At 34.6% G+C, this 12,121-nt stretch overlaps 1 protein-coding gene across 1 annotated transcript in view; it reads left to right on the top strand.

Annotated features, from left to right (window-relative positions):
- Nucleotides 1-12,121, top strand: part of TRDN (triadin) — a 398,565-nt gene that overhangs the window by 116,315 nt on the left and 270,129 nt on the right. The window contains 1 exon segment of the mRNA XM_030316258.1: nucleotides 6,566-6,736. Within this exon segment, the coding sequence (XP_030172118.1) occupies nucleotides 6,566-6,736 (171 nt within the window).

Raw genomic sequence — 12,121 nt, 5'->3', positions numbered from 1 at the left:
AGACTTCGTTTTCTAGAAGGTAGCATGAATTTAGTCTCAGGATGAAATTTATAACTAAATATGTATTATTTTATTCTATTTGGTTCTCTTCTGTTTGACAGATTTGAATGAAAATAAACTCAAATGTATATGAAATCTTGAAGCTGGCAGGGATGTTAGATATCGTCTCACTTAATTACCTAACTTAACAGATGAACAAACTGACCTCCAGGGAGGAAAAAACAATTTGGCCAATTCGCATAACTAGTATGTAATTGAACTAAGGCAAAATCCCAGGTGAACTGAGTATAAATCTAGTATTTTTTCCAAAGATAATTAAAGGTCTTCAAGCATCAATTATTCCTTCAACAAATATCTATTTAATCCTGTACTAATTATTTATTGGTGTGAAAAAATTACCACAAATTTAGAAACTTAAGTCAACACACATTTATTATCTCAGCTTTTGTGTCTCAAAAATCTGGGCATGGCTTAGCTCAGTTCTCTGCTTCACAGTCTCTCACAAGACTGTAATTAATTTGTTAGACAAAGCTGCAGTCCCATCTGAAGGCTCAACTGGGGAAGGATAATTTTCAAATTCATTTACATGATTGTTGACAAGATTCAGCCCTTCATGGCCTGTCGAGTCAGGGCCCCAAATCTTTCTTTGTTGGCTGGAAACCATTCTCAATTCCTTTTCAAACAAGTACCACTAATATGACAGCTGGCCTTGTCAAATTTAGCAAGAGATAGAACCAGCTAGTAAGACAGAAATAATCTTATGTAGACAGTCATGGAAGTACATGCTATTGGTTAGCAGCAAATGTGCAGGCTAGTCCGTATTCAAGGGGAAAGGATTACACAAGCATATAAATATCAGAAAGTGGAGATCAGTGGGGGCCATCCTGAGTCACCCTGGGCTGCCACATGTCACAAATATTTTGCTTATATACTTATATTCTTATGGAGGAGATAGATGTAATCAACCTATATATGTATAAATTGTGGGTGTGCATACACACACACATAAATATAATTTCCCTTTTTATTTTATGTATGTATTTATGCATTATGTTAGGAATATAGTAAATACATAGGAAATGCTCTTTGTATAATTTGGGAGAAAACAGAGTAAGATTAAAAAGGCATACATTATAGCATGTGATAATTAAGTTAGAAACAAAGATAACCTATTCTATTTGAAAGGTATGACCAGAGTTAAAATAAAACTCTCCATCAGAAGACTTTGATTTCCAAAGGCACTGCCATGGAACATAGCATGTTTCTTGCTCTGTTTCAAGTCCAGCCTGTCAAAGAGCTGCAATTTGCTGAACCATGTCAGGACATCCTCTTGGGGAAAAATAGGCCTTTCCATCTACCCTGGTACATGTGTAGAACCTCATATCTATTGTGAAAAGTAGCCTATTCCTACAGTTCATTAAAAATAACAAAGACTGGGAAGAAGTAGAATAAAATGATGGCAAGAGAAGTGAGTGGGGTAAGCCAAGTTCAGGGCAGGCTGTCGCGCTGGCCTGTAAATAGCCATCTTTAGACATATGTGTATTTGGTGAAGTAGGGGAGGTTACTATTTTGATCACTTTCTGAAGACTTTCCGTTGTTTTCACTGGTTTGTATATATTTATGTCTCCCCTCATATGTCTTACAATATGTTTTTTGTATCATCCTCATGGATTAATATGAATAACATTATGCAATTGATTATAGTGGGGAAATGGGTTAGGCGTTTTGGTTCTACTACTTCTACTCTTGCCTCATTGGTTGCACCATGTTTGACAAATGGCTTCTTCATTCCTACATTTCTCATCTGTAAAGGGAGTATAATATAGTAATTCCTGTTATACATCAAAATCTAAGTTCTAGGAAAACTCCAAAGAGCTCTAGGAATGCAGGGTATGAGGATTTAATATTAGAAATGCCTATGTACTTATTTTGCAGTTTCCAAATTCTTTTGCTCATGTGTTTTACTTATCTCCACAGCTTCCTTAAAGGAAGAAATAGCTACAGTGTTATTTTTTTTTTAAATGGGAGAAACTTGAGGAACAGAGAAGTTAAGCAGTTAGCAGTTCCTTAATGAATGAGAGTTGAAATTTGTTATTTAACTCCAAAAATGAATAGTATGTCAATATGTTTACTGGATAATGTGGTTTTCCTACTTTGGCATAAGACATTTTGATTCGAGTACAGTCACTAATGTGTAATGCTAATTCCAAAATGAATCAAATATGCTAATGTCTTTCATTTGATTAGACCATTTAATTTTTTATTTGACAAAAATCATGAATTAAATTTCTTCCTACATAGAACTGGGTGGTGTGAAGGGCTCCTGGGTGGCTCAGTCAGTTAAGCGTCTGACTCTTGATTTCGACTCAGGTCATAATTTCACGGTTTGTGATATTGAGCCCTGCTGTTGGGTTCTGTGCTGAGGGAGCTAAGCCTGCCTGGGATTCTCTCCCTCTCTGTCTGCTCCTCCCCTGCTCTCTCCTCTCTCTCTCTCTCTCTCTCTCTCTCAAAATAAATAAATAAACATTAACAAAAAAAAGACTGGGTGATTTGAATATACCATGACAATACTTTTTTGTTTTTCCATTCCTTAGTGAGCTCCTAAGGGCTCCTAAGAGCTCTTAAGTTCTTTTTGAGAAATAAAAAGCAAACAACAGGGTTTCATGGTATTTTCCCCATTATATCCACATCATTTTTGAGTTCTTACCCATTTTAATGCCAGGCAAATTTACTTGTTTCCAATATGAAGATCACTGACAAATATCTAAAATAAGTAAGGATAATAACAAAATTTTATACTTAAAATCATTTGATGAAAATAAGTTTGTTTTAGAGGTGGTCGTGACTTGAAGAAAATTATCTTTGCTCATTTATAAATTATAATGACATTAAAGGTAGATCTGAATTTCATATATTGCTAATTCCATAGTATGATGTTAAGATTAAATCAGGTGCTACCTACAAGTGGGTAGGTGCCATTTAACACAAGGAAAATAACAGTTTCACACACAAAAAGTATAAACAAAAAAACCACTTGGCAAATTTTTCAAGTTTTGTCAAGTTCATTTTAAACACACATTTACATATACAATCTGTTTATCACTATATGTACACTTGATCTGAATATAGTAAAATGCATACTTGTTTTCTTGATCAAAATTACTAATTCAGTAAACGTTTGTGTTTTCTCTGAAAAAAAGCACTGTGCTAGACATTACAATGCTACAAAAATGAATAATATAGTCCTTATCCTCAAGTTGCTCTGTCTGGTAGGGAAGAGAGATGTGTGAATAATCATTTGTAATACAAGGTATATAGTAGGGAAAAACAGGTGTGTTTTAGCAAAAGTTGAGGCAAGTCAAAACTCAGGAGAAGGAATGATTAATTCCAATGGCATTGCCCTTTGTTGCCTATGTATTGTGTGCAAAGGAATGTGTATATGTGGAAAACAAAGAAAACATAAAGAATGAAGCCTGGAAGCATTATTCATATAGAAAACACAATGAGATAGTCAAGAAAAAGAAAGTAGTCTAGTGGAGGAAGAAACTTTTGGAAGGGTGCTATGAGAGGAGAGATAGGACGGGGCCAGATCTTGTGGGATTTTTTTTTAAACATTTATTCATTTTTGAAAGACAGAGTGTAAGCAGGAGCAGGGCAGAGAGAGAGGGAGACGTAGAATCCGAGGCAGGCTCCAAGGTCGGAGCTGTCAGCACAGAGTCTGATGCGGGGCTCGGAACCATGAACCGCAGGATCATGATCGGAACCAAAACCAGATGCTTAATTGAATGAGCCACCCAGACGCCCCCAGATCTAGCAGGGTTTTAAATGTTATACTAAGCTTTTTTTTACAGATAGGAATATTATCCTGTTAATCCTTAGAGCGCCAGCAGCTCGCTCTGAGCCCTCTGAGCCCATGCCATGGTAAGCTCTCTGGAAGGGTTCCTTAGGTGAGCAAAGGTAAATTGTATGAGCCTGTGGTGGTGTTGGCATCTCAGGGGAACTTTCTCTGCAGTTAGAAACTAACAAATATTTGGTGTGAGGTTCTGGAATTATGCTGATTTATAGTATTTGCAGAGAGCTGATGGTTTCAGACACGGAAATCTATTAATCTGCTGTAGGAAAGAGCAGTAACCAGCAAAAGAGATTTAAAAATGGTTTAAAGGAAGTAGAAGAAAATCCTCAACTGAGTATAGTTACAGAAGCCACAAAGACATTGGAAATTTGTGGAGTAATAGGGTCATTTTTGTGTAAGAGTTTTATGACTAAGTAACTTTGGAAAAGAATGCACATAATAATCCCCCTCTTTGAAGATTCTCAATATACTTTAGCTTTGAGAAATATCATAGTTAAAAAAAAACTCTTTTGGGGTTCCTGGGTATCTGAGTTGGTTAAGCCTATGACTCTTGATTTCAGCTCAGGTCATGATCTCCTGATTCCTGGGCTCTGGACCCACATTGGGCTATACACTGATATGAGGAGCCTGCTTAGGATTCTCTCTCTCCCTCTCTCTCTGCCCCTCCCCTGTGTGCTCTTTCTCTCTCAAAATAAATAAATAAAAACTTAAAAAAATGGTTTAGCTTAGTGTTTCCATATTTACTGGATCATAGGGATATCCCTGTACTTCTAACACGTAGCATCATCTTCCTGCAAAGTTTGTGAGGAACAGTGCTTTGGGAAGTTTGGCCCGTTCAATTAAATGCAGTACCACAGACGATTTTGGTTTTGCAAGCATCAGGCATTATCATTTTCATTCTTCTTCTCATGGAACCTCACAATATTATCTTGCATTTGTCTCAAATTATTGCTTAGGGTACTAAAGCCAGGAAACTTGATTATAATATTTTCATCAAAATTTTCAACATGAGTGACAATAAAGCCTATCTATTACATTGACAAATGACACAAGAGAGTCCACATTGCAGTAGTCTTACTATGGGGTCCAGTGATTACGTGTGGCCCCTTGAATAAGTAATGTCCAATATGTAGCATCTTTATAAACAATTTCCCACTAGTGTGTGCTATATTATTGTTGTCTTTTATAAAGTAATTGAAAGATTCACAAACTGATCAGTTCATATTCCCAGTTCCTTCCCCCCAAATGCATAGAATATCAAAATAAGTATATATGTGTATAGAATATATATGCATATATGTTATAATTCACATAATAGTTTCTAAGTTATAGCCCTTTCTGTTCACTAGGATAAATTTAAGGGTTTTAAAAGTCATTAAAATTAGCATTTCTGATTTAAGATAAGCAGGAGCTAGTATCTCAATTTCTGCTCTTTTTCCATCTCTTTAAAGTCAAGTCATTATAGACTGAATGTCCCTGAGTTATCCTTTAATGGATTTTATTGTTTCATTTCTATTAGTCTCTACCACTACAGCAATTTCACATTTGTACTCTTAATAGTTATTTAAAAACATATATTATGTTCAGTTTCTTGAGTGGCTTTTTTAAAGTTTGTTTATTTATTTTGAGAGAGAGAGAAAGAGAGCATGCATGTGTGAGCACACAAGTGGGGGAGGGGCAAATAGCGAGAGAGAGAGAGAGAGAGAGAGAGAGAATCCAGACAAGCTCTACAATGTCGGTGCAGAGCCCAAGGTGGGGCTGGAACTCACAAACCATGAGATCATGACCTGAGCGGAAGTCAGAAGTTTGAGTCACCCAAGTGCCCTTCTTGAATGACTTCTAAGATATTTGAGTTATGGATTGGAGTGCCTGGGTGGCTCAGTTGGTTGAGCATCTGACTTCAGCTCAAGTCATGATCTCACACTCCATGAGTTCAAGCCCTGCGTTGGGCTCTGTGCTAACAGCTCAGAGCCTGGATCCTGCTTCAGATTCTGTTTTCCTCTCTCTCTACTCCTTCCCAACTTGTGTTCTGTCTCTCTCACACGCTCTCAAAAACAGATAAACATTCATTAAAATTTTTTTTAAACATATTTCAGTTGTGGAACAAAATGATTATATCCTTGTTACTATATATATACTTGGCTCTTTGGTATGGGCATTGCCTTTTGCTGAACATGCCTGTCTGTACAAATTCTGTGTATTTCAAATGCCTCTTTGTTGATATGCTAAGCTCGTGGCTACCTAAAAGATAATGTTTTCATGTACAAATTAAGAATGTGCCCAACTTGCAAGTGAGCTACATTTCTTTTTTAAGTACTCTAACATGTCACTTCATAGACGATATAAAACTTTGATAGTAGTCATAAGTACATATGTGAGGAATGCTATTTTTTTCTTTTTTTTTAATGTTTTATTTTATTTTATCTTATTTATTTTTGAGAGAGCACAAGCAGGGAAGGGGCAAGGAAAGAGGGACAGAGGCTCTGAAACGGACTTTTTGCTGACAACAGCCAGCCCGATGTGGGACTTGAACTCACGAACCTCAAGATCATGACCTGAGCCAAAGTCAGATGCTCAACCGACTGAGCAAACCAGGGACACTATTTTTTTATTGTTTTTCCTGTCTCTCTCTTTCTAAATTGTTCTTAACAATCAATAAAAGATGATTGGTAAACAAACAAAATAATCCAATTTGTCTTTAACTCTGTACAGAAGAGAGGAAAACAAAGACTGAAGAGAAGATTAAAAAGGAAGTGAAAGGTGGGAAACAAGAGAAAGTGAAGCAAACAGCCGCAAAAGTCAAAGAAGTACAGAGACCATCACCTAAGCCCAAGGAGAAGGAGGGAAAAGAGACCGCAGCTGTGTCCAAGCATGAACAGAAAGGTAAACATTCAGAGGAGGTGGCCAGAGGTTCTAAGAGAATTTTGGGCAAGAAGCAGATACAATGAAATTAAAAACTCAAAAAGACTAAGATCAGACTTCAAATAGGAGTAAAAAGATGTCTATCAGTTAATATTACCTGAAAGGCGACGCAATAATTGGGAATTAAAACGTATTTATAGGAAGACTAAAACATGTTCCATATCTAAAGATGCAATGTGAGGTATTTGTAAAAGAAGATTTGAGTTAGTATCTCAAGTTATTCAAAGCGTGAGGAAAAATTTTAAATTCTTGAGACACGAGGTTTCTATTAAGAGGTGGAAAAACAATTTTGTGTGTCCTACTCTTTGGAGACAGCAGTCCAGGAAAATTGACAATTTTACAGGAGTTTTTTTAAGCAATATATGTTCAGATCTTGGAGAATAAGTATAAAAACTCTCCATACATTCCTGTTGCCTCTGCAAGAGCATATAATTTGGAATATACATTGAATTATTAAATTCAGTTAATTTAATAGGCAGAAAGTTATGGGAAAGAGAACTCTCAAGCTTCTTTGCCAGCTTCCACTGACTAAATTTAGGACTGTAGAAATCTCTGTATCTGACACTGTGCTGCTCTTCATAAGAGTGATGTCAAACTTACAGCCCTACTTCACGGAAATAGAGCATTTAAATGGAGATGGAATATAAGCCTGAAATTTTTTGTGGACACATGCTATGAAAATAAAAGGGTGGAGTTTCAAGAGGGCAGCTGAGGGCTCGTCCCTCATCTCTGCCCTTTGTTGAATCTCTTCTACCCGAGTCCATTCCTGGCGCTATGCTGCTATAGAGTCCTAAGACTGCCCATACAGAATATGGGATTACTCAGTTGGGACTATTCCTATAAATGTTTTTTAGGGGTGTTGCAAAATAATATTTTCCTTTACCTTGGTAGTTTTGAATGATTGTATTTGAGGACTAAAATTAAGGAATGTTTTCTATGAGATTTTCATTTAAAAATTTGAAAACTTTATTACTGAGTAAGCTAGTTGGACACTGAAACTGAAAAATTTTCACCATTATAAAACATAAGATGAAATTTGCAATCCACACTTTTCTTTTTGATTCCACATATAAGTGAGATCATGTGGTATTTGTCTTTGTAATCTGCCCTTGAATTTTGTCTTTGAATCCCTTTTTTCCTTGAATTCACAATATAAATTTATCTGGCAAAAGATATATGTTTTTTGAAAATATATTTTAAAAAAGAAAGAAGAAAAAACCTCTGTCTCTTTGTTTTTGTGTGTGTGATCTGCAAATTTTGAAATAAATGAAAATTACCTAAATTTAAAATTTTGTAGATCACTAACAAAAAGAGTGGGATTAAAACTTTGGATCCCTAAGATCTTTCTTCAATTTAAAAAATGATTATATTGTCTTGAAAAAATTTTAAAAAATTGGTTATAACCTCTCTTAAAACTTTATATTTTTTCTGAAATCTTTGGGGCAGAAAAAAATTACAGTAAGTAAAGATAAAATATTTTGAACGCAACATTTTGCTGTGATAGAAAATAAGAAAATTAATCTTCTGACTCACTGATCTATTTTAAAGTGATCATCAAGGTCCTAAAATACTTTACATTTTAGATTGCCCCTTAAAAATGAAAATAATCACATGAAATCAGCTGAAACATACCAAGTATATTTTTATTTTTTGTCCATAAACACAGTATGTAAAAATTCATGCCAGTTATATATAGGAGTATTAAAATATTTATCTAGCAACTTGGAACATGAATAAACTTTTTGATGTCCATTTTTAGTATCCTTGGTTTTTCTTGGGGGGGTGGCATATTTTATTGATGCTCTAGACACATCACTAGAGCATTTTAAAATAAGGTTTATTTTCCAGGTCACATATATTGTATTTTATTCTTATCAGTAATCAGAATTACTAAAGATAACATTCTAATACCATTTTCATTTTCAATCTACTGTTTTCATTTCCACGTAAAGAGCTATTTATCTATTAAAAGGACATTCGAATATCACTTAGAGTCAGAAACAAAAGCACAAATGTGATTTTATCAGCTAAGTAAATGCATTTGCTAAAGTAAGACTCCCCATTAAGACAGCTAGCATCAATTAAATAATTGTATCATTAAGTAAATAATCAAAACTATACTTCTGATAGCTGGCCAGACATATAAATACATTATTTGTTTTAATTAAGCAAAGATTTAAGAACATTTATTCATAAAAAACTTATCACATTATGGTTTCAACTGAACACGATACACAAAGATGCAGTGTTTTTTAAATAATCTATTTGTGAGGTGGCTTTCATTTTGAGACTCTTGTATTGATGATTTAGTGGGGATCCCTTCTGTGGGGAAGGGATTATTTATTTGCTTAGTGTAAGTTAGTCTTAATGAATTCGAGTTCTTTTCAAATAGATTTCTAAATAGTTTGTTGTTTTTTTGTTTTTGTTTTTGTTTTTTGTAAATCAAAGGCCTACAAGTCTTTCACTGGAAACAGATTTTTACATGGAGCAGACACATTTATTGGCAGTTTTTAAATTATATAGTAAACATGCAAATACATTCACATGAAGTTACTTTTAATTTTATATATTTCCACTTAAAGCACTGGGAATGAGATGCATAGGTATGTACCAGCCTACCATACACTTCTACACACCCTTATGTACCACATAATCTAGTTTCTATGGACCAATCTTAATCTGTTTAAAAAGGGTAAGAAGGGCTGGCATGATCAGTCTTTGCTTTTCTGTCTGTGGCAGAAGTGTGGAGAGGGAAAAAAAAAAATCAAACCTCCTGACTGCTATTCTCATTCTTCCTTTTCATTCTCCTTTTCATCCTCCCCCTTCATTTTCTTCTTTTTAACAACTGTCTACATATTTGTGGCAGGCAGAGAGAGTATAGCTAATGGGAATCAACCATAGAGGACCAGACCACACATGCCCTATGCTCATAAGAGATTTTTTAAAATTTCCTTTCTGTTGACATTCTGCACCCAGAATGCATTTTCTCTCTGCTGCCACTCCACAGGCAACATGACAAGGTAGCAGCTGAATAACATCCATCACTGCTCCTTGAGGAGGGGAGAAATGGCCAGCATGTGTGATTCTTAGAAGGTGTTCATCTGGGAGAAAAAAATATTAAGAAATGGTGACCACATATGAAATTCCATGAATTATTATCACAAAACTGTGAAAGCTATAATAATAGAACTGTTCATATTTTCTTTAGGAAAATTTTCCTAGTCTAATATTTCAGTTGCATTTAAGGAAGCATTTCTATAAAATGAAGCTTCCATATTAGGAAGGCTGTTTTGCTTTATCCTTAGACAGGTGAAACAGACACCCTTGAGACTGCCCAACATATATGTGCCTAGAATTCTGGCACATTGTTAAGGTCAACACTCAGGACAGACAGAAATGGGCATCCTAATTTAAAATATTTTAAAATCCTTGATTTAAAATATTGTAAAAATACCCTCTCATCTTCCTACTTGTGCCATTAGACTGCAACATCACAACATCACTCAAGTTAAACAGAAACCTGTTAAGTATTATAACTCAAACAATTTTCTAGATTAAGAAAATAGACATGTTTTGAATTAGTAAAGGATTTTCTTTCTTAAATTGGAAACACAGGATGACTGGTGCGTTAATTAAATGAAAGACAACTCTTAGAGCCAGAAAATACTGGTATAATACATGTAAGCATTTTACTTTGGTAATAATTTAAAATATAGGTTAAATAGTTTCATGTCACTGTCAACATTCAGTTAAAACAAAAAACAAATTCTGAAGCATGAAGATTTTAGTTAATTCAATATACCATTTCACATGTTATGTGTATAAATATGCCATCACCACTTGCGGCAGAGAGCATCATTTCATTTTGGGGGATTGTCCAAGCCCTTCAAATTTTAAGTAGTCCCTGCATCCTAAACTCTTCACATGAATATACTCTCTGTTGCTGTTGCTGAAGACTATAGTGCCAGTAGGATTCAATGTAAATGAAAAATAAAAAATGGGGAGATTTTATATCAGTGATTCTGGAAAATGATCTAATTAAATCTTCTGAGGAGTTTGTTAAAAATGCATATTCTAGGGTTTAGACCCATGGAATTATAACACATTCCCCATCTTTTTGATCTTTAAATTGCCCTTTGATAACAAGTTCTGATTATAGGAAGGAGAAATCTAAAAAGAATATAGTCACTTAAGGTACTGAAACAAAAGAGAAAGCTTGAAAATTTCAGGAAGTCCACCCTTCCCCACCTCAAATTTGCCATTTAAGGGAAGTGTGTTTTTTCGTTTTGCTATATCTGAGAGCCCAATTGCCCATTCTAGAATTTGCTCAGGAAAATAGTTATGTCCAGAAAAGAGAAAATACTTTCTACATTAATCTTCTCTCCTGTACCATAGGATTCCCATGTCCTGTTATTAATATATACAGGAACAAACAGATTCCTGGACTTGACCTGGGAACTAGCCTCCTTCCAACATCTACCTTACCTATGGGAAATGTGCTGTAATTCAAGAGTCAACATACAGGCAAATTTTGGAAACTTTATGAGTTTTGGCTTTACTCATATTTAGGTACTAATGAAAAGGATTATATTTTACATTTACTGCAATAACCACATTTCTTTTTTCAAAGACCTGGCAGAGTTTCATAATAAAATGGATTAGTCTAAAAATACTGTTAATACTTTTAAAAGAATAAGGTTTACAAAAATCATTATATGCATATTTATTATAAAGTAACAAGTTTTATTATTTCACATGTTTAATGTACATAATTTCAAGGACTTAAGGGTGTGTCATGTTGTGTAAATTGAATAAACTCTCTTGGTCCTGAAGCTGCCTTTGGATTTGTTAGATCAATAAAATGCCTGTTTAGAAACGTTAAAATGTAAATCAATCATCTTGAACAAGGTTAATTTCATAATATGTAGTTTTAAAGAAGATATGGTAAAACTTCTGGAATAATTCACCAACTAAAATTTGGGTTGGAATGACCTCAGCAGAATCTAAAGTTATGTGGGAATTTAAAGTTCATTGTAATGTCTTTAATTTAGAGGGAACAGGAAAAAAAAATTCCTGAAATCATTTTTGATTATTTGCCCCAAATGCTCAAATTCTCTGTTTTTGTTTTGTTTTTGTTTTTAGACCATAGACCATAGACTAGTCAGGATCATAAGATATCTTCAGTGAAGATTATTGATTAATTAGCTTAACAATGATATCATTTAATGCTGAAAGTCTGTTCTTCTGCATGTACTCATAATTAGGAGTATTTCCATCCAGAACCTCTAACACAATGCAAAGGAGTTAGCCTTCCTGCTTGCCTTTTCTGGAAAACATTCTACAGCT

The sequence above is a fragment of the Lynx canadensis genome, chromosome B2 (genome assembly GCF_007474595.2).
Source record: "Lynx canadensis isolate LIC74 chromosome B2, mLynCan4.pri.v2, whole genome shotgun sequence".
Taxonomy (NCBI): domain Eukaryota; kingdom Metazoa; phylum Chordata; class Mammalia; order Carnivora; family Felidae; genus Lynx; species Lynx canadensis.
The sequence above is the reverse complement of the archived record's forward strand: the minus strand, read 5'-3'. Positions and strand labels throughout refer to the sequence as shown.